The sequence below is a fragment of the Pituophis catenifer genome, unplaced genomic scaffold (genome assembly GCF_029215685.1).
Source record: "Pituophis catenifer annectens isolate HBS135680 unplaced genomic scaffold, rPitCat1.0.hap2 SCAF_2, whole genome shotgun sequence".
NCBI classification, from domain to species: Eukaryota; Metazoa; Chordata; class Lepidosauria; order Squamata; family Colubridae; genus Pituophis; species Pituophis catenifer.
In genome coordinates this window covers 72,125,867-72,149,508 of record NW_027256882.1, presented here as the reverse complement: position 1 = coordinate 72,149,508, position 23,642 = coordinate 72,125,867, and the positions used below count along the sequence as shown (strand labels likewise).

The 23,642-nt window shown below is 39.2% G+C and overlaps 1 protein-coding gene across 1 annotated transcript in view; it reads left to right on the top strand.

Annotated features, from left to right (window-relative positions):
• Positions 1 to 23,642, top strand: part of CELSR3 (cadherin EGF LAG seven-pass G-type receptor 3) — a 109,514-nt gene that overhangs the window by 69,852 nt on the left and 16,020 nt on the right. The window contains exons 16-29 of the mRNA XM_070933621.1: positions 826 to 927; positions 2,267 to 2,281; positions 5,893 to 5,987; positions 7,730 to 7,939; positions 8,946 to 9,129; positions 12,060 to 12,209; positions 12,888 to 13,068; positions 13,286 to 13,453; positions 15,313 to 15,439; positions 17,859 to 18,065; positions 19,321 to 19,495; positions 20,679 to 20,791; positions 21,332 to 21,411; positions 21,854 to 21,980. Of these exons, the coding sequence (XP_070789722.1) occupies positions 826 to 927; positions 2,267 to 2,281; positions 5,893 to 5,987; positions 7,730 to 7,939; positions 8,946 to 9,129; positions 12,060 to 12,209; positions 12,888 to 13,068; positions 13,286 to 13,453; positions 15,313 to 15,439; positions 17,859 to 18,065; positions 19,321 to 19,495; positions 20,679 to 20,791; positions 21,332 to 21,411; positions 21,854 to 21,980 (1,934 nt within the window). The remainder of the gene's footprint in view (positions 1 to 825; positions 928 to 2,266; positions 2,282 to 5,892; positions 5,988 to 7,729; positions 7,940 to 8,945; positions 9,130 to 12,059; positions 12,210 to 12,887; positions 13,069 to 13,285; positions 13,454 to 15,312; positions 15,440 to 17,858; positions 18,066 to 19,320; positions 19,496 to 20,678; positions 20,792 to 21,331; positions 21,412 to 21,853; positions 21,981 to 23,642) is intronic.

Sequence of the window (23,642 nt, the reverse complement as noted above, 5' to 3'; positions counted from 1 at the left end):
ATATGCCTCTCTTTAAAAATAACTATTTTTAACCATTTCCCCAACAATCTTATTTTTGAAAAACTCATTTGTATTAAAAAAAAAATCGTCCTTCAGTTCACTTACCGTGTTTCCCCAAAAATAAGACCTTGTCTTATATTTTTTTGAACCCTGAAATAAGCCCTTGGCCTTATTGCCATGCGCTCAAAAGCCCGATTAGGCTTATTATCAGGGGATGTCTTATTTTGGGGAAAACAGGATACTATACATGTTCTAGCTGCAAGAAATATACACATAAAAAATTTATGTTTCTATACATTGTTTCAAAGTAGAACACATCACTTTTTTTTGCATCCTAATCATTACTTAATTTATTCTAAAACTTTCCCAAATAAATTTTGGATTTAATCATAAGGTCTCCATACATTTTTCAATATAACATTAGTTCAGTGGTGGGCTGCAACCAGTCTAACAACCGGTTCTGTGAGTGCGCGCCTAACGCACTTGTGCAGAGCATTCAGAATACAGCAATTTGAAACTCAGCTGCTTACCTTCTAAGGCAGCCCCGGTAAGTAGAACAGTGGAGGCGTGGAAATCAGCTGTGCCGCGTGAATCAGCTGAGCCAGAAAGAAGGAAATATAGGACAGGATAGAGAAGGGGCGGGTAGGCGGGGCCAGCTGATCGTCAAAACTACTGGTTCACCAGAACCGGTCCAAACCGGCAGCAGCCCATCACTGCATGTTGGTTTTGAAGAGGTTTCTCCCTGTCCCTGCCTTGTGAGAGACTATTCACGGAATGCTATTCTATGGATCACAATTTATTTGCTTTCTCTGTTTCATTCCACAGTACTCTATGATGCTTGTCCTAAATCTCTGAAAGCTGGAGTATGGTGGCCTCAAACCAAGTTTGGCCTGCCAGCTATACTGCCTTGCCCAAAAGGTTCACTAGGTAAGTGCTTTCCTGTTGTAATAAAGTTTATGGACAGAAGAGCTGTATCCCATTGGATTTCAGCTTTGTCAAGGAACTACAGTACACATTCCTTTTTCACTAAGGCACTCCATGTCTTTCTTCTCTCCACACAGCTTCTTCTTTCAGCACTGGCCCGATTGTCAGAATTAATATTATTAAGAGAGGTTTGAAGGCCTTGGAGTTTGTGAAGTAAAACCCAAGGTGTTTTCCTGTCAATTTATTTGATTGATTGCTATAGTCAATGGTACCATATTGTAGATTATGAACTCATGCTAAAACTCACAGGGATTAAATTTAACTAATAGTTTAATAAGCTCTCAGTAACAGAGAGCTCCCTGGTAAGCTCTCTTACCTTACTGGTGATGGTGATAGCAGTACAAAGGGAGCCAATTAGGGCTTCTGCAACCTTCAAGCCCTGGTAGACTGTGGGCAATGAAGTGTCTAAAAAACTTTGCTCTGAGAAGCAGAGAGTGAGATGGCACTAGCCATCAAAGCCCCTATTAAAGCCACTGCACCAGTCATGGTTAGCAAGGAAGACTGGTGGTAAAAGGATTTATTTGTCTAGATTTTTTTATATTCCTGCTGTTATTATTGGCAACATGATGCCATCTTGACCTCTAAATGGGTCAAATTTTCACATCTTTTCCCTTCCTGTGCCAGGAAGTGATCCTTTATTAATTGTCTTCCTTTTGTTCTTAGCCATGGTGTGGAGGGAATAACAATAGCACTTAGACTTGTATACCACTTCATGGTGCTTTACAGCACTCTCTAACAGGTTTATAGAGTCATCGTATGACCCAACAATCTGAGTCCTCATTTTACTGGCCTCAGAAGGATGGAAGGCTGAGTCAACCTTGAGCCAGTCAGGATCGAACTCCTGGCAATGAGCTGAGTTAGTCTGCAATACTGCATTCTAACCATCACACCACCACTGCTCCTGGGCTGCAGTTAATTGGACAATTGAACAACACACTATATGCATTCCCAAATCTGGGTGTGCTGGTACTGCCTTAGATTAACTTGGTCTATTAGGCCCAAGGATATGATATTCCATCCCCTGCTCCCAAAAACACACACTCTCCAGAATGTTTACCAACAGAATAGGTAGTACAATCATCTCGTTTAACCCACTGCTTGCTTGAATCAAGAAATATTTGGGAGCTGGAATCCCATGTTGGTTCACACCACTAAATGTGACCAAAAAATCGGAATTTCCTACAGTACAGAAACCCATTCCAGGGAAGGTCATTCTCCATCAAATATATTGCTTAAAAGCTTTTAATGTTGTCCCTTTTCTCCACATTTTTCTTTTGTGCAGGTTTGCGAGGTACAGGTAAGGCCTGTGGCTCTCCTCTTTTCCCCTCCCTGCTTTGTCAGCACTGCTCTGTGTGGCTTTTCCATTCCCTGCTCCTGCCTAAGGCACCATCAGATCCACATTTCCCTCAGATGCTCCACGGGCTGCTGGCTCTGTTTTGATTGCCTTGCCTGGCTCTGGTTTCTTTGTAATCCTGCCTGACCTTCAGCTTCTTTACCTTGTCACAAAACACTAATCTGCAGAAAATCCCTTGTAGTCATCTGCAACCTGCTCACGCTTATTTGTAGTGCCTTGATGCTTTTTATGGATTTAGAGAAATTTTAATTGGCTGGGGAAGTCTGGAGTTCTAATAGACAGATGTCATATTTTGGTGGCGGATGCATTTGGTTCCCCTGCTTGTTTATGGGCTCTGGTTAAGAGAAGAGTGACATTTGGCACTCATATGTTGTTGAAAACTTGAAGAAACTAAGTAAGACCTTCATGAGGAAGTGAACAGCTTTCTATAGTATTGGGTATCTTGAGTTCAACTGATTACGAAAAGTAGAGAAATTGCTGTTTCATTTCATCAAAATATTATACATTCTACCAATCCCTGCTGTAGGGTTTACCTTTGAAAACCACAAATGAAATTGTCATAGGTGCCACTTTCCAGTGAAGAAGGAAAGAAAAAAAAATTGAACAAGCCTGCACACTGACAATTCTTTTTCCTCCAAGAACAAATAGAAGTTTGTCTGCTTGTAAACTCAGTTTTGGACACCATTATCTCTTTCATATTTTAACAACAAGGATATTTTCTTCAGATAATCAGGCTGGCTAATTGAGGGATGATGTCTTTCTGCTCAAACAGTTTCTTTTCTTTAAAGTTTCTTTAAAAATTGTTGGGCATTGTTTTGCGACCAAATTGCGCAGTACAAGTTTTGATTCTCTAAAATCTCAGAATAAGTCTCATCAGTTCTTTTCTTCTTCTTCTTCTTCTTCTTCTTCTTCTTCTTCTTCTTCTTCTTCTTCTTCTTCTTCTTCTTCTTCTTCTTCTTCTTCTTCTTCTTCTTCTTCTTTTTTGTATGTTTTATTTACAGTTTTTGTTTAACGACCAACATTTTTTGTGGACAGTGTAATGACTGGGTTGACATATTTTTCACACAGTGCTCACAGTAATAATACAATTATATATACAAATTTTTTATCTTCCAACTTCTAACCTTAATGTGCTCATTATAATTATAATATATTATTTTGTGTATCAATAAATATTCTACTATTTTCCCAATTTATCACTCGGTGTTCCACCACATTTTCAATATCTCAACTTTTTATAAATACCAATAGAACCAGTTATCAATAAGATTTAATCAATCCCAGGATTACGGTATATCTCTAAATCCCCTGGATTTATAATCCTTAAAAACTATATTTTCCAGTATAATTTTTACATTCTGTTGATCATAATAATACCTTTAAATATACCTAATCCTAGTCTTCTCCTAATCTTAATGTATCTGTATTTATAATAAATTCCATTATATGTGTGTGTGTGTGTATATATATATATATATATACTATTATTTTCCCAGTTTAAACTTTCCACTTATTTCTATTGTTACTATATTGCAAAATAGTATATCTCTATCCATCATCTCTCAGCCTTTTTAGGATTTCATCATTTATTGATTATTGGCCCTAGCAGAACATACACATTTCATCTTGTAAAGCAGCGAAGTGACCTGCCATGTTTGGAATTAACAAGCATTCAACTCTTCTTGTATAAATATCTTTCCCATCCAGATCATTGCCGAACACACTTCTAGCACCCCTGATGGGATAGCAGATGGTGCAGATCATGCACAAAATGTTGCTGTTTCAGATACTGATTTTAGCATTACGGATGCCACAGTGCCCCCATTAGGCACCTGTGCTACTTTCGTGTAGTTATAGATAGATATAGAAGGGGTGCATCTTCTATTTTTGTGCTCCTGGTGGTGTTTAAATATTCTAGAAAGCTGCAGGGCCAATGTCACAGATATGGACACTTGCACCCTTGCGTCCTATATCTTAAACAATATTTGGGACTGTCACATTTCTTTGTTTTAGACTCATATATACCGAATCTGTAGAATGGTTAAGCCCTTTCAAAAAAGAAAAAGAAGAATGCAGGCACTGGTTTGGTTAAATCCTTCATAAATATCTCACATTATTTTCATTGTTGTAATGTTTTTGTTGCATAAAAAGCAACTTCCAAGGATCGTGATGTGGCACGGAAGAGTAACTGTAAAAAAATCATGCTAAACTTTTCTGTGCTTAACATCTTATGCTTCAAATTGTCCAGTTCTATTGACCCATTTATACTTATGGATGGAAATATGAGGCTGCACTCACAGTATGGATGCTAACCTGTCATGTGCACCTGTCTTATCTGTTCAGTCATTGGACTTCCTACATTGGATGGCGAAGTTTAGAATCCGGAGTCATTTTCTCCAGAACTCTAGTGATGTTGGTACTTGCAGCAGGCACTCTATTCATGTTAAAGTGAATATAACCCTCTTCAGATCTTGTCACCTGGTATAACATGCCAAGACAGCAAAAGTAGGGTAGGGAGATAGAGGGACGCATAGGAAGAGATGTTGTGAGTTTGTCTTTTTTTAAAAATCCCATAGCTATGTACATCTAGAGACAGATTTCTAGCACTCTATTGCATAATTCCTTTTGAATATATTACATAATTTCTCCCCTAATTTACTCATTCTTAGACAAAGATTAAGTTTAAATCAAGAGAGTGTTCACCATATTTACTCCATACAATGAGCTACATCAGCAATGAAATATTGCTAATGCTATTTTAGGAAAACATTCCAGCCAAATATTTTTGCTATGGAATATGTGGAATATGTGTTTTTTGAATTTCAGTAACCCTTGACCTTGATGTAAATGTAGGGAACGCAAGTTTTCTTTTGGCAACTCCAATTTCAGTAAGATACAGTTCATTCTCAAGCGTACACAAATTGGAAAAAGAAAGGTAGCAATCAGAGACTGATTTTAAAAATAGCAAGTAAATATATATGTATTCAGTAAAGCTTCCAGCAGTTTGAAACAAAATTATAGGAAATAGCAGGTTCACATATCACATGATATTCTTTCTTTCTTTCTTTCTTTCTTTCTTTCTTTCTTTCTTTCTTTCTTTCTTTCTTTCTTTCTTTCTTTCTTTCTTCATCCACCAAATACTTAGAAGGTATTGTGCTATATCATATCTTAGACACATCATGTTGGTAACATGATGAATAAGTTCATTTCCCAGAAATTCTCCCAGCATGATAATAATTAAACCCAGCATTTGGGAGAGTCTCATAAAACCTAAATTAGTGGAAATGAAATCAAAGCTGCCTTTATAGCGAGCAACGTATAGCTGCTGCTGAAGTGTGTGGTCCTTCAATCCTCCTCTGGATCTGTTCCCTTCATTAGTTGGTCTTTAGGATTAGTAAAATTGCCAAAACGCCATTGCCAAAACCACACTGTTGGTCTAGTGCTGTTGTTTGAGCCCTGATGATCTTTTCCTGGGCAGCAACCACAGGAAAAGAGCCTTTCCAATTAGCACTTGTACATTTCCATATTTAAGTTGGCATTTTGTCTTGACTCAGGTGCAGCGGTTCGATATTGTGACCAGGAGAGAGGCTGGCTGGAACCGGATCTGTTCAATTGCACTTCACCTGCTTTCAAGGAGCTCTCGACATTGGTACATCTCTCTCTCTCTCTCCTCTCTCCTTCCTTCTCTCCATTCACCTGTTTTCCCTCATACCGTGCTTTTCCAGAAATGTGGTATTTATATGAGATGGTCTACTGAAAATTCAGTACAAAAACACCCTCATTTAGGTAGGAAACGTGAAAATTCTTTCTGTAAAACCAAGGTTGGGAAAACTGGGCAAATCGGTTCTATTAGCAATCCAAGCAGTGGTTGTTAGTACAAAGAGAGCATTCAAAGTACAAAGCTTGTCTTTGAGATTAAAATGAATGAGGCTATAAATGTGTCTTCTTGGGAAAACAAATTCGCCACTCAATTGAGTCCCAAAAGGCAGTTAATCTGAAATTAGGAAAGCGGAAAACTGTCTCCTTGCAGAGAGCCTCTTCTATTTCTTTTGTATAATTAGCCAGATATTTATGTTGGGTGAGGGCGTTTGAGTAATAAGGGGGAATTTAGCTCCCACAATGAAATCATTATCTGTGGATACCCCTTGAAAGTCTAATATTTATATTAACAACATACGTATCATTTGTCAGATTATTAATGCTTACTGAATTAGTAAGAGGAAGGGCCAGAGTAACAAAAATAAATGTATTTAATAGCAATACAGGTAGTCCTCAACTTACAGTCACAACTGAGTCCAAAATTTCTGTTGCTATGTGAAACATTTGCTAAGTTAGTTTTGCCCCATTTTACGACCTTTCTTGCCACTGTTGTTAAGTGAATCCCTGCGGTTGCTAGGTTAGTAACCCAGTTGTTAAGTGAACCTGGCTTCCCCATTGGGTTTGCTTTTCAGAAGGTCGCAAGAGGGGATCACATCACCCCAGGATACTCCAACTGTCATAAATATGAGTCAGTTGCCAAGTATCTGAATTTTGATCATATGTCCATGGGGATGCCAGAACTCCTCCTAAATTCCATTCTGAAGAATTTTTTTTATGGTTTTCCAAAAAGGTAGGCATGGCCCAGCTATCTAAAGTTAGATGGTTCCAACAGAAAAAGCTATTACCAAGAAGGTTCAACCACAGAGTCCTTATTGATTGGATTCCTTGACAGTGGGACCATCATCAAAACATCTCTCCCAAAAATTACTAGACAAAGAAGTTCAGCTCAGATAATGAAATCGCAAAAATATTCAGGCCCTGAATGATAGAAGGCTTGAAAAGTGATGACCAGCATCTCAGAAGCCAACTGATAATAAGTGCAGTTCCCATGGTACTTTCTGCCAATGATGTATATCAGAGTCCAGAATCCAGATTTCAGATTTCCATCAGTAACTTGAGAAGTTTCCTTTATCTCTGTTTAATGTACCCCTGTTTAACAGAGTAGATGGAGACAAAAATTCACTTCTGCGAGGCAAAAAGAGAATAAAGGTAAAGGTTTCCCTCGCACATATGTGCTAGTCATTCCTGACTCTAGGGGGCAGTGCTCATCTCTGTTTCAAAGCCTAAGAGCCAGTGCTGTCCAGAGACGTCTCCGCGTTCATGTGGCCGGCATGACTAAGGCTCACAGAACGCTGTTACCTTCCCACAAAAGATAGTCCCTATTTTTCTACTTGCATTTTTTACATGCTTTCGAACTGCTAGGTTGGCAGAAGCTGGGACAAGTAATGGAAGCTCACCCCGTTACACGGCACTAGGGATTCAAACCGCTGAACTGCCAACCGTCTTAGCCAACTGAGCCACCACGTTCCCTATAAAGAGAGAATACCCTCTTCTTATTTTCTGTTCTGATAGCTGGAAAGCCTGGAGAAGAACGAAACAGAGCTGAACACCATAGAAGCAAAAAAGCTGGCCCATCAACTACGGGCAGTGACGCAACAGATGGAATCCTACTTTGGGAATGATATTCATATTACTTACCGCCTGCTTTCCCACTTGATGGCCTTTGAGAGCAGACAACATGGTTTTGGGCTGACTGCTACCCAGGATGCTCACTTCAATGAGGTAAGAAACTCCTTTTCAGTTGTGTTATTGTCAAAGTGGCACAGAATCCTATTAAGTAGGCTTCTCCCTTGAAGAACAGTGTGGATATTTATGTAGAATTTTAGTAAAGTGAGCCCAGGATATGCTACTGATAGAAGACCTCTAGGAATTCAAAATAATGTGTCCTATCAGCTGTGCTAGGCGGTTATTTCTAATGCCTTAAGAATCCTTGAGAAAAAAAACATTACCTTTTTTGGCTTGTATTGAAATGCTTATGATAACATTTATTTATATACATATAAATAGATGAATCCTGTAGGACAGGGGTGTCAAACTCGTGGCCCGTGGGCCAGTGCGTTATGCACTAGCCACGCCCACCCCTGTTTTAGCAAAGGGGGGAAGTTGCGATACATCATGTAATGACAACATGATGACACAAGTTTGACACCCCTGCTGTATGTTATTAAACTAGTGGCCATTAGCTACAGCAATTGCTGCCCTATGATTCCCCAACATCTTGCTTTTTCTCCTGTGAACAATATTTCTGTGCTGCTGAATATAGTTTTTATAGTTTTGGAGTAGTTTACAATATAGTACAAGTCATCATATAAAGATATAAAATGCAACTAAAATCCAAACAGTGTAAAATCAAGGAAAAATCCAAATAGCAAAATCTATATAGGAGATCTAAAAAGAACAGAAAAATTTTTAACCTAGGAATACCTGTTGCCCCATCCCAAGCACATTGTAGGTGCCACAAATTAACTTGGAAAAGGCATTTCACACTCTTTATCTAGTAGCTTCATTCTAGGCTTCACTTGGAATGAAACCCAAGAAAATATTGATTAGACTAGGCACCCTGACCCTAAGTTTAAATCCTGGGAATTGAAGTTCACACATCTTAACTTTGCCAAGGTTGAGAAACTCTGGTCTGTATTGTCTCTGTGTTTTTAGGTGTGATTAAAGGCGGTGGAGAGGGTGGTTAGATTGATTGAGAAATCCACCTAAATGTTGATCTTCTCTTTAGAACCTCCTCCAAGCTGGCAGCTCAGTGCTTGCATTGGAAAACCAGGAGCACTGGGACACGTTGTTGCAAAATGATCAGGGAACAGCTGCTCTGATGGAACAACTGAAAGACTATTCAGGCACTTTGGCCAGCAACATGAAGCTCACCTACCTCAATCCTGTTGGTGTGGTGACCCCCAATATTGGTAAGTAGAATCCAGGAGGAAATCTTCACCTCGTAACTTTGAAAGAATACCTCATGGATCCCTCTTGAGGTCAGTATGAACTGATCGTGCTTCTCTAGCAATCCATGACTGTGGAACTCTTGGCTGCCAGGCAGCTATGGATTTGCTGAACTGTTCAATGCTAGGATACAACAGGCCTTTTTAAAGTATTATCAAGGATTCTCTGCTGTCTTGCACTTTTATCAAAAGCGAGCAGACAGGGTTATTATTTGAATGGAATTGGAAAGAAGAAGCATCTCCATCTGTTTCTAGCACATGGGATGAAGGAGCCGTTAGACGTTCAGGAGGAAGAAGGGCCTGAAAAAGATGAAAAAGGAGGAAGTAGGAAAGGAAAAGTGACAACCACCCTTTCTATACAATAACTAGCAAAATGGTGATGGTTCCAGTCAGCTGGCACAGATCAGAGATACTAATTTACAATTTGCGACTATGCTGGTCCACATGAGACTGCCAGCCTGATTATTTGCAAAGTGATGTTGTATAAATAGATTCCACAGGGCATTGCTTGCCCTTTTGTTTTAGGGAATTGCTCCCCACACTTGTACTGTAGCACAAGAATGCTTGATTTCAGAAGCTGCAAGGCAGATGCATCCCTCATTTAGACGAGACATTCCTGAATTCATGACAAGATCCTAAGGAATCAACCTGGAGGAGGGAAGGAAGCCAAATGACAAATGCAGCACTGTACCATTGTAATGCAAACTCCACTCCTTTCGTGTTGGCATTGAGGTATTGCACACATGCATGAAAGGGGCAGAGATTGCATTAGAGTGGTACAAGGTTTTGATGAATGCTTCCAATCCTAGCATAGACGCTTCTGTCATTGCCTATAAAGCTCAGTCAGTTGCGATCAGAAATGGACATGTCTTTTAAGCTGCACAATAACATATTTCTTCACAGTGTTGCGGACAAGCTTCTGCAAAGAGTCACTTCCAGAGTTATTTTTAAATATAGATGTGTACATATTCATACCTCACAGGGGTAACTTCATACTCATATGTAAAGTGTTCCTAAGCAAACTGCAATCTCACACAAGAATCTTATGCAAAAATGTTATCCCTGTCCCTGACTCTCCCTGGCCTTGTGCAAATGTGCAATTTGTATGAATCTAAATGCCTCCACTGTACTCTGCAATCTGAGTAGAAAGCTATCCTCAGGATCAAGCAATACAAATACTGTTATCCATTAGGCTTCTGGTTGAACATATGGAGATCGAGATTATTAGAGTACACAGGTTTGGTGCATAGCCCTGCTCTCTCACCACGCACTTGGACGAATGCCTAAAGAGCATTAAACAGACTGGAAATTCTTTCATTTCTATTTTTATCGAAATACATATTTGACCACAGGACTTCTGTTTGGCCCATTTAAAAAATCAACACAAAACAAGATCGGCAAAATATAAAGAAAACCAATACAAAATGTTCTACCGTTGGCATTTGGCTCCCTCAAGATTGGCAAAAATATATCCAAATTTAACTCCAAATTGTTGGAAATGTGGACCGAAGCAGGGTACCTTCTATCACTCATGTTGGCTGTGTTCAGAATTGAAAAAATATTGGAAAAAAATAAAAAATTGGTTGCAGGAAATAACCGGAGCTCACCTGGAATATACATCAGAACTGTTCCTTCTGGGGATAATGAAAAAAACTTATGATAAGAAAACAAGACATATGATTCTACATATAACAACCACAGCAAGATTGGCCTTTGCACAATGCTGGAAGAATGCAAAGACGCCCTCCAAGGACTTAATAATCAAAAAAATCTTTGATTGCACTAAAATGGACAAACTAACATTGGAATTGAAAGGAATGACAGACTTGGAGTATTATGTATCGTGGGAGAAATGGTACAAATGGATTGAAAACAGAAAAATAAAATAGATTCAGATATAATAGAATTTGATGAAATAAAGTGCATATAAGAACTTAGTAGCGATATGTCGTGTAAAAGGTCTCAGTTCTGCACAAAAATCTTCTTTTTTGTATTTTTGTATTTATGTTTTTGTTTCTTTAAAAATTAATAAAATATGTTTTTTAAAAAATCAACACAAATATTCATACACATGCTTATGTAAATTCCTGAAATATAAATATTTTTGTGCAATTTTTCAAGTCTGCACACTTCTTGAAAGTTCTTGTTCTAGGCACTTTTTTAAATGACATTTTTCTCCTATTTTTGGAGCTGTGAACTGAATAGCTAAGCTTTGAAATGAACATCTTCCTCTTCAGTTTGGTGTTCAGTGTTCAGTTCAGTGTTCCCATCTACATTTTAGGTATGTTATGTTGTATAATAATCCTGATGCAGTGCATTTTCTCTTTGTGTGGCTTTCTACGATTAAAAAAGCACTTTGAAAAGTAGCCTGAGAACATAAAATATATAAATAATCCTCACTTAGTGCCCAGTACTGAGACCAGCAACTCTGTTGATAAGCGCTGTGTTTGTTAAACAAAGCATCACATGGCTGTGAGAGGCTTATGATCTCACTTCCCCTTTGGTTGCTGAATGGACCCAAAGCTTTAAATTTTACTTCCGCCTTCTCTATTAACTCTGATTGTGGCAAGCCAGTTGCAAAGCACACAAATGAAGATCAAATGACTATGGGATGCTGCAATGGTTGTAAATGCATACCAGTTGCAAAGTGCCTGAATGGAAATCATGTGACTGCTTGTGAGGATTAGTTGCAAAGCTATTCTTTTATACCCTCATAACTTTGAACATTAAACAAAGCAGTCTGTAAGCAAGGACTGCCTGCTCTTCCTAAAGGAAAGAAGCCAGTCATTTCTACCCCCAGCTTTAGATACAATTAAGCTCTGTTTAAATCAGAAGATGGCACTGTCTGTCAGATCTAATGCCTGAGGCCTCTTTTTTCCTTTCCCCCCTCACAGTGCTCAGTATTGATCGCATGGAGAATCACACCCATCTCAGAAGACGCTATCCACGTTATCACAGTACCCTCTTCCGTGGCCAGGCCATGTGGGATCCCCACACACATATAGTCCTCCCTCACTCCATCCTTACCCCCCCAAAAACAGAAGGTAAGTGACAATATTTTATGAACTCCCCCAGGCCTGGTTCAAAAAAAAAAAAACCCTGAAAGAAATAGCATCTTTTTCCCCATCCTTCCCAAAATTTCCTTTAGAAACTCTCTTTTCCTTTTTGTTGTCTTTTTTTGCTGTTCTTTGAGATATGCCATAGAGGAAAGAAAATGTAAAGTTGAGGGTTTTCATGTCACTTTTGGATACCAAGAATGAGCTGTGACTTAACTTCTTGCATAGGTGATTAATAGCTCATGAGCCAGAAGCTTTGTCTGCCATTAGAGAAGGTCCTAATTGAACTGCTGGTCCCTGATTGGGATCAGTACCACCTACTCAGCTTTATAGCATTTATCTGGCAAGATGGCTTTCCAGAGTTTTTTGGGGGGACTCATTTTACTTCAGAATGACTAAATGTGGCCTATTATGCTCCCAGGATACAGCTGAGATCTGAATATACAACAAACTTATCCCATCTGGAACTACCTTCCAGATATATTAGACTAGATCTCCCATCTTCCCCAGTCCAACACATCAGGAGCAGGCAGATTGGGAAGGTTGATTTAAGATTCTTGGGAAATAACACGCTGATAGTTTCAGGTCTTTCCTTCCTTGGCCTTTGTCTTTCTTCAAGGGCAACTGTGCTATTGATTCCTTCTTGTTTTGCTGTCTCGATTCCAGCTCCCACCATGACAATAGCGGCATCAATTAATACTGAAAACAATGTCACAATGGAAAGTCCTCCCCCAAAGCATTCTCTGCAAGAATCTGAGCCTGCTGTAACCATCCTCATTCTCATCATTTATCGCACCCTGGGTGGACTTTTGCCTGCCCGCTATCAGGTGGATCGGCGCAACCTTAGGTATTAGTCTTCCTTCTCTACTGAGTTCTTTGCAGAACTCTGGCATGTTCCTACCAACTTTAAATGCCTGTGATTTGTTTTATGGATAAAGGCAAACTTGTTTGTGATCAACAATATCACAATCGGATTGTTGTGACACTGGATATCAGTATCGCTGTCTGAAACAATCCAGCCTTGATGGTGTTGCCAAATAACAAGGCTTCTTGGTTCCATACAGGTTGCCCAAAAACCCTGTGATGAACTCCCCCATTGTGACTATATCTCTGTTCAGCAACCACACTTTTCTGCAGAACAATTTGGAGGAGCCACTCATGCTAGAATTCCGCCTGCTTGAGACAGCCAACCGCAGCAAGCCCCTCTGCGTTCAATGGAATCACTCTAGCCAGTAAGTTGACTGTGAGTCAAGTCCCTCTTCAATGGAGCCACGTATCCATGTATCTTCAGGCTTCTGGAAAGACTTATGGAAGCCATGGTCCAGGTTGTTGTCCTTCAAGATAGAAAACATAAGTTCTACTCTGTTGTTCCCCCTGCTAGTCTTTTCCAAATAAATTGGACTGCAAATCCCATTGCTGACAGCTAACTCATTGATCGCTATATTGAATGGGTATGATGTAGCAAGTATATGGAAAATGCTTTCACTGAGTTCTCCTTTACTGCAGTGACCAGGTAATTCATAACTTCCAAGTTGAAAAAAACATTAAATTTGAATAATGAGAACCACTATGTATTGGGACTCACAGCAGTACAAACAGTATCATTTCTGATTTCCAGAGTGTAAACATTTTACTGATAAGGAGTTGGAAATCCCAACGTGGATAGACAATTTTGGCCATATAGATATTGCAGAAATTTAATGGGAATTATGATACTACTTGGAATTATAACTAATAGAGAATATTATCTGTTAAAAAAATAGACCCAAGATATAAGGAGGTGGGAGGGCATGGTAGGTGAAGGTACTATGTATCTGTGAAAAAATACAGGTCACTGAATATTGGAATCCTATTGAATACACCTGGATAAGAACAAAAGGAGTTAAAGTAGAATACCAGTGAGGTAATTTGTTACACAGGTTTACTACAAACAGAAGATGAGGCAATTCCATGATGAACAATTAGAATATTTTCCAAAAGTACTAAACAGAAATAGTAGGAATCTGGCAAGAAAACTATTACAAGTTGAAGAAACGAAAACAATGGAAAATATTTCTGGAATTCAGGCTAATGAGATGTACTGATTCAGAATTTATTAATCACCAGCTTTTTTATTTTTATACTTAACAACTAGGTTATTAATTTAACAACTGCAATGATTCACTTAACAACTGTGGCAAGAAAAATTATAAAATGAGGCAAAGCTCACTTAAACTTCTCACTTAGCAATATAAATCTTGACCTCAATTATAGTTGTAAGTTGAGGACTACCTGCATATAATATAGAAACAGACACTAATAATTAAGGATTACAAATTGTCAGGCCAAGTATGTAAGGACAAAATTAAGGAGGCTGAAGCTCAAAATGAAAAAAATATAATCACTTTATATATTTTATCTATTTCCAGATTGATATTGATCTTTGGTCTATTTAGAGTTTCTAAAACAATTTGGATTGCACTGAACGTGGAAACAATTTTGGAAAAAGGGAGAGAATCCTAACAAGTTATTGGCTTCTAGATTTAAACCAGTGACATAATTCAACATTATACCACTCGTTTGGAATGCAGATGGAAATGTCTATACAGATTTCAAACTCATTAATTAATATAATGAATTAAATTGAAAAGTGAGTTTTATTTCAGTCTGCATCATAACAATTACTTATCAATAGAAAAGGAGATAGATTTGTTTTCTTTTATCTTTTTTAAGGTGTGTTTTGGAATTTTGTCTGCTATGGACTATAGGTGTGGAGTGAATTAAAATAGCATAGTGGCAAGATTATTGATTCTCTTTGGTCTCACCTGTTGAGAATGAAATTAATCAAATTCAGGCATCTGCTGCTAGAGGCCTCAACTCAACTCCCAGCATTCCCCAGCCAATTGAGGTCTACCCAGTTGCTAAGGTTCAGAAACCCTGACTTAACCTACATTTAATGAAAGCTACATCTGGCATAAATACTGTACGGTCATCGTCTTACATTCATCACAGTATCTGTACTGCGATGTATGCTTGTCTCTAAAAAAACCCCCAAACATTAACAATCTTTCCTTTGAACTGTATCTTTTTATGAATTTCTTTGTAACTGCAGGATTGAGCCCACTGGCTTCTGGACAGCACGGGATTGTGAACTTGTGCACCGAAACACCACTCATGTCCGCTGCCATTGCTCCCAATTTGGTACTTTTGGGGTGCTGATGGACAGCTCCCACCGAGAGGTAACTGGGTTTCTTCAAGCAAAGAGCATCTGCTCTTCAGCAGCACATGAAAAAGTATTTTATAGAAGTGAAGACACCAGTGAAGAAAATACCCCAGTGGAGTAGACGTACACCTTAATTTACAACCATTCAAAGTTACAATGGTCCTGAAAAAAGTGACTACAACCAGTCCTCAGACTTAAAACTGTTGCAACATCCCACTGTTGCATGGTCAAAATTGCACTTGGCTTGCATTTACGATGGCTGCAGCATCCCAGAGTCATAAGATTACAATTTGTGACCTTTCCAACTGGCTCACAATAAGCAGTCAATGGGAGGAGCCTGATTCTCTTAATGACTGCATGGTTCATTTAACCATTGCAATGATTCACTCAACAACCATGGCAAAAAGATAATAAAATCAATCATAAGCTACTTAACAACTGACTTGCTTAACAACAACAATTCTGGTCTCAGTTGTGGTTGTAAGTTGAGGTCTACCTGTAATCATAGAATATACTGTATTTTTCCAACTATAAAATGCACCAGACTATAAGATGCACCTAGATTTACAGGAGGAAAATAAACAAAAAAAAAATAGTTTTTGGCCTCCGTGCATCACACTTTTGCCCTCCCCAGTCCCCAGAAGCACTCTGCAGTGCTCTGCATGATCCATTTTCACAAAAAACAGGCCCATTTTTGGCCTACAGAGTGCTTCCAGGGCCTGGGGAGGGCAAAAATGCGATGCACAGAGGGATGGGAGGCCAAAAACAGGCCCTATTTGGTCTATAAGAAGCACAGAAATTTTCACCTACTTTTGGGGGGGAGTGTGTCTTATACTCCGAAAAATATGGTATTTGGTCCCTCATGTGCTTGCTGATTGGAGGTTGAACTAAATTTACTACATAGGATGAGAAAATGTGTAACTTCTTCCTCTTACCATGTAATATTGAACCATTTTTTCACCCTAAAACCTTGTTTACATCTTGTATTATTACAGGATGGGGAGAAAAAAACCTGCTTCAACAGCATTTGCTGTTGAAGATCATTGGGCAAAACAGAATTCACTTCTGTTCACAATTTTCATTTTTGGTTATAAAATCAGAACTTTTGTATATACACTGAATGTTATGTTGCATCTCACTTGGTCCTGAAAGAACAGAGCTGAAAAAAGGACATACTGGTAGTTAGATAAATGACAGTTTAAAAAAAAAAAATAAGGACAGAATAACAGAGTTGGAAGGGACCTTGGAGGTCTTCTAGTCCAACCCCCTCCCTAGGCAGGAAACCCTACACCACTTCAGACAAATGGTTATCCAATGGACGATGGATGTAAGTGTGAAAAAAACCCAGCAAACAACTTTGCCTTATCGTTATGAGGAGAAATAAGAGATGTACTCGCACACTTGCTCAATTTGTTTTATTAAAACTTAAATCTGGAATTAGACTTTTGCCTGGGTTTTCTTCTTTTGAAATTGGTGTGTGTGTGTGTGTTCTGATCTGTCTTAACTATATATGTTGTTTGTCATTCTTGGATAGGACATATACCTGAGTATGCAATGCATACTCTATGTCTAATTCATTTCTTAGAAAGATCATAACTGACACAGCAGGGGCTGCCACAAAGAAGAGGGAGTCAAACTATTCTCCAAAGCACCTGAGGGTAGGACAAGAAGCAATGGGTGGAAATTAATTAAGAACTAAGGAAGAATTTCCTGACAGTTAGAACAATTAATCAGTGGAAAAACTTGCCTCCAGAAGTTGTAAATGCTCCAACACTGGAAGTTTTTAAGAAGAGATTAGATAACCATTTGTCTGAAGTGGTGTAGGGTTTCCTGTCTAAGCAGGGGATTGGAGTAGAAGACCTCCAAGGTCCCTTCCAACTCTTTTATTCTAAATTCTAAAAAACTTTTGTTCTTCTTGCTGCAACCATCACCATTTATCATGCTATGTGATACATATGTATTTTTCATTTGCAGAGTTGTTATCAGGCAGAAATTAGAGATAGAAATATTTTAAACAAAATATGTATATGGATTTATGCCTCAGCAGGTGGCAGCACCTGCCTGGCCTTTCCTAGGTCCTTTCCCTGAACTAGTTCAAGCCTAATTAATTCTTGGGTGAGAAGCTACCAGGAAACATCAAGATTAAAAGCTAGACTGATAAGTCAAAAAGACACCCCTTGTGAGAAGACAGTAACAAACCACTGCTACATCATTGCCAAAAAAACAACATGGAGGTGTTCACAAACTTACTATTAGTCAAACTTGACTTGAAAGAAGCATTACCTTTTAATACAAAGCTTTATTTTTAATGAGTTTGATGGACTGTTTTCTTCATTGTGAAGGAATAATGATTTTAAGATGTTGGTGTAATAGACATCTATGATGCCAACAAGCTACCTGATTTTTTCCTCTTGTGCTTGGTTTTTTTCTTACAGCAACTGGAAGGTGACTTGGAGACGCTGGCCATTGTGACTTATTCCTTGACATCTATTTCTCTTCTATGTCTACTGCTGACCTTCTTCTTTCTGATATGCCTGAAAGGTCTCAAGTCCAATACTCGGGGAATCCATTGCAACATTTCTGTCACTCTCTTCTTCTCTGAGTTACTGTTCCTCTTCGGTATTAATCGCACTGAAAATCAGGTGAGATGGAACAAAGAAGAGAAGCAAGAGCCCTGGTGGGTAACATCTTAGGAAGCAAATAGGAGCTTCATTAGATGGAAAACAATAGGCCTAAGAAGACCTCATCTCCCAGAACTTGAAAAGTAGGAAATTGGGGTTATAAAATTAGTGAGTTTGGGACTGGACAAATTGCTCATATATTCAAATATCTACCATGTTTCTCCGAAAACATGACCCACCCCAATAATAAGCCCAACCGTAATTTTTGGGTAGGTGGGCCTAATATTATCCTTACCCTGAAAATAAGCCTGGGGGGATGGGCGTGGCCAGCACAAATGGCGGTGTGGGCTTGGGGGCCACTTCCCAAAAGCTGGCAGCCCTGTGGCCAGCTGCTTTGCTTTTTCCCTGTTTTTGGGAGGCATGCAGGAGGCTTTTGGCAAACGGGAGGAAAATGGGGAGGGGGGGTTTCCTGCTTGCCATCCTTCCCTCAGTCTGTGCTGAGCTTGAGGAATGGATGACAGGCAGGAAAAAAACCTCTCCCCATTTTCCTCCAGTTCGCCAAAAGCCTCCATTCCGAATGCTGAAGGTTCGGAATGGAGGCAATGGTGCATCCATGGCACATCAAGCTCACCGAGTCTGGCCTGCTGCACCTCAAAAAAAGTAAGACCAACTCAAAAATAAGCCCAAGTGCTTATTTTCAAGTCTAAAAGGAAATAAGACTCAGTCTTATTCTCTGAGAAACATGGTATATAAATCTATCAACACATTCCCCAAATTGTGGATATAAACTTATTAAACATTCATTTTATTGGATATTTTGAAACCCTCATTCAGTATCCAGCAGTCTCTGCAGCTAGCTGTGGTGATGTCCAAAATATAATGTTCATGGTGATATAATGCATAAATGTTGTGATTATGTACTTGCAGTTTGTTGTTTGACACAAGGATGTAAATCATGATACACGTCTGATCATTTTACTTACTTGTTTATTATTTTAGCAAATGTATACTTTAGCAAGAAATGACTCTTGCTCCTGATTCTCCTCTTGTAGATGTCAGTACTAAACATCACACTCTGTGAACCAGTGTAATCATGTCAATGAAACAATTTAGATCAGAGGGAATGTGGCACTGCAATCTGACAGAGCCCCTCCCCAAACTTAAAGAAGAATTTAAGAAAAGTGTTTTTGCAATATTAATTCCAGAACAAATTAGTCATCTAGAAGCATAATTTGTAGAGGACTTTGTTTGGATGGTGTTGATTTTATTTTTTCAGTTCCTCTGCACTGTGATCGCTATCCTGCTGCACTACTTCTTTCTCTCTACTTTCGCTTGGCTCTTTGTGCAAGGCCTTCATATTTACCGCATGCAGACTGAAGCTCGCAACATTAACTATGGAGCTATGAGGTTCTATTATGCCATTGGCTGGGGAGTCCCTGCCATAATCACTGGTAAGTACAGATGTGCTTAAAACAAAAGAGTTTCTCTAGCATACTCCACAGATCTCTATGCTACTAAAGCTCCTGTGTCTGTAACCTTTAACTTGGTGAAACGGTGCATCACAGAGCAATTTTTTTTTAACCAAGATAACTCAAAATGGTTAACATACAGAATGTGTGCAAAATCCAGGACCCATGAATCCTATGGAATTGAAGTTTGGCAAATTTTATGAAATGTTTTATGACATAAGATTATGGTAAAGCATGTTATGACTTAATACAAAATATTTCCTGTTTTATGGTCAATGACTGTGCTTTACAGTTCAACATGGGCTTACTTTCAACTGAATTTTTAAGAACTTTTCAAGTGCATTAGAAGCTCTGCCATTGTTGAAGGTTATTGAGAAATTCGGTAAGGAAATATATCTAAAACAATGAGTCACAGGCCACAGCTCATCTAGTAATCCTCAAAATCCTGTTCTGGAAAATTGGTAGCTACAGTCCCAACATTGGATTGGAAAAGGTTGATTCAGAAAGGCAGTATAGGTCCTTCAGTAGATATGTTAAACCTGCATAGTGTGTAAAGCTGTGGTCTCCTGACCTGCTTCTGTTGTCAAGATATATTCGACTGCCCTCCTAATTATCCTCCCAGCCAGCATGGTTGGTTGAAGATGACACCAGTTGTAGTGTGTGTGAGAGAGAGGGGGGGCGGAGAGAGAGAGGGCAGGAGAGAGAAGGAGAGAGAGAGAGAAAGAGAAGGAGAGAGAGAGAGAGAGAGAGAGAGAGAGAGAGAGAGAGAGAGAGAGAGAGAGAGAGAGAGAGAGATGTTGCAGCTGGAAAGCTATCCAAATTTAGGAGAAACCGCATATAATCCGTCATTCCCAAATTACATTTTATTGATTGCCAGTCCTTAAAATATGTAAAGACTCTTTATTGTATTCTCAACTTTCACAGTTCAAGATCCAGTTTACTTTTATGAGGTGATTAGGAACCGTATCTCAGTATCTATGCAGATAAATGAAATCTTAAGCAAGAGTTGTAGATAGTTCTGCTTGCAACATTCCAGCTTTTTCTTCATCAGAACCAAGAAAATCCAGGGGGGGGGCATTTCCAGAGGCAACATACCTTGATCAGGGGCATGTAAATTGTATAGAATTTAGTATAGAATTTATCTTTTTTTGTTGTTGTTATTCAGGATTATCAGTTGGTTTGGATCCAGAAGGCTACGGGAACCCAGATTTCTGCTGGATTTCCATCCATGACAAACTGATTTGGAGTTTTGCAGGGCCCATAGCTCTTGTCGTTCTGGTAAGTACTTCTCGTAACTGATTTATATTAATCTGTTCTGCAAAACTCCTGAATAGTTGGAGCCATGCAAGTGTGTCCAGTTGCTTAGCCAGGATGCTAGGTTGAAGCCCTTCCTTTTCCATTCTCAGCATATCTGCTCCCTGATTTGCCATCCCCGGGCTTCCATTCTTTGCCATGACTACGTGGGCTTTTACACCATGCTCTTTTTTTTTCAACTTTCTACCACTTAGTCTTTATTTTCCTTTTAATATCTCTCTCATGCTACTCCTGGAGACTAGCACTAATGAATCTTTTGGGAGGACTGGGGGACTCCTCTGTTGTGCTTTCTGCACTTTTTGGGGTCTATCACAATTCTAGAAAGGAATTAGTGCAAGAAGGCTTGTATTCAGGGTCTGATCATGTTAGCTACACCAGCTAGTTAGTTATCCTGCCAAGGAAAGTATGTCTGGAGGAGAATGGCATAGGGAGGATAAAGTTGGTGAGCGATCTGTTTTGCTTAGTGCCAAAGCTACTGTCACTAATCACTGAGTTTGTTTCCAGATGAATGGGGTTATGTTTCTTCTGGTGGCAAAGATGCTGTGCTCACCAGGACAAAAGGAAGCCAAGAAGAAAGCTGTGCTGTGAGTATTAACTACAGTCATTACAATTATCTGCTAAGGCAAAAACTTGCTCTGCAGCTTAACCTTTGTTGCAAACATTTGTTCATCAAAGTTCACCTTCTCCTTAAGTGTTTTTTCCTCTTCTAATTAAAAATATAAAACACTTTGCCTGCTGTCAGTCTTGAGAAATTCTGCTTTCCAGTCTTCCAGATGTCCTCTGCCTCTTCAAAAAATGATGTTGCTGGAGGCAGGAACTGTGAGTCTTAACACTGCTCGCTTATTGCTTGAGCCACGTATGTTGGAGCCATTTCCTGGTGTGTTTTATGGGTCCATGTCTGAACTATGATGAGTGGGCTAACGCTACTGATCTTTCTGCAACAGTGTCTCAACCTGTAGTTTAACCACATATTCTAACTTCCATGTCTGCCTCTCTGGGGGGTTCTTTCTCTCTGTCTGTCTCCAGCATGACGATGCGAAGCTCCTTCGTTCTGCTTCTAGTTATTAGCACTGCTTGGCTCTTTGGTCTTTTGGCTATCAACAACAGTGTCCTGGCTTTCCACTACCTCTACACTATCCTCTGCAGTCTTCAGGTAACTCTCTGGACTAGGTTGATGATTGGGTGAAAACTATGAAGCCATCAAGAGAGGAAGGTGTCTCTGTTCTGCTGGCAACTATCCTGCAGAGCTCACGAATCCTCAGCAGTTCTCCAGACAAACCTTGAAGCTGCTGTCTGAGAAACATTTCTCCTTCACTTATGCTAAAGATATTGAAATATTCCTGGGTCCAAGGCACTGTGTCTGCAAATCTCCCTGCATGTTTTCATGGGTGGTCTTCTGTACTGAGCTAGGCTGATTGCTCCAGTTTTCTGTGCTAATGATGTACAGTATGACCACTTTGCAAACTGAGCTGGATATTTGCAGAAGACAGCAAAGAGTACAATATTTATTAATTTTTAGTTTCATAAGTATCATTAGACAACAAGCACCAATCACATAGCAAATGGAATGATGAAGGATGATAGTCTATCAATTGGAAATAAAAATGCTGAATATACTGTATTTAATTATCATTAGAAAGAGCAATTGAGGATTAAGTGAAGAGGAAGGGAAGAATAAAATCTATATATCTTTTTAAAAAGTAACAGTCATAATGGAGAATCTCTAAGAGATGAAATAGCAGAAGCCAGCAGGGGGAAAATGAAATGTGAATGTGACTGAATGTGGGTATGAATTCATGCTTGAACTTGCACCCTGACAATAGGAAAGGTAAAATGCAGATGCTTCTCCATTTTTATTGCATCAGTGGGTTGCATTCAGTGGCCTTGTTTAGGGTTGCCCATTCCCTATTGGGGAAGGACGGCTAGAAAGAGCTGTAGCCAGGTCACTGAGACTATACTGTGGCAATAAAATTGCTCTCATTCACTTATTAGCAATTCTTCATTGACAGCATCTGGTGTTGCAATTTGTCTGAAATTCATTTCAGCCTATGAAGAATAATGAAATGAAGAGGGTGGTTTCTAATTGTTATGTCTGCCACTGAAAAACTTGATTCATGTTCTCATGGCTCCTTTAAGGTATCATGGAGGAATGTAATGGGTGGGAAGGAATGTAATGGGTGGGACCCCCAAAGTGGCCAACACTCTTTGAGGGATGATGCTTTGCCATCTTCCTTGAATGTGTGGGTGGTACCCTCACTCCGAGGATCCACCAATTTTGGACAATTCTGGTCTGATCTCCAACCTGCTCTTAGTGAGAAGCCAGATATAGAACACTCTTGAAGAAGCAGATTATTTGGACTGGATCAGTCCAGATTCAAACTCAAGCCAGAGGTAGATATGACATTGGTCAGTGTAGTTGATTATATTTGTTGGGTTCTGGTTTGAGGGAGTGCATACTGTCAACCATAATATCCCGTGAAACATTGGAGCTGGGGGCACTGTACTTCAATAGGTCCACAACTTCCTGAGAGGATAGAATTCCAGCTGGTAGCTGAACATGGACATCACCAAAATGAGAACATATAAAGATTTATATAAACAACCAAGGGGAACTAAGAATAAGAGAAGAATTGAAGGAGATGGGTATGGATATTGACTGGTGGCCATATCTACAAATAAAATCAAAATATAAGAAAGATTTAGCTGAATTTGGATTCCAAAATGGTCAATATGAATTAGATAGAATTTTACAAGGATCACAAGATAAATTGATAAAAAAAAGTTTATAATTATTTACGAGAATACAAATTAGAAG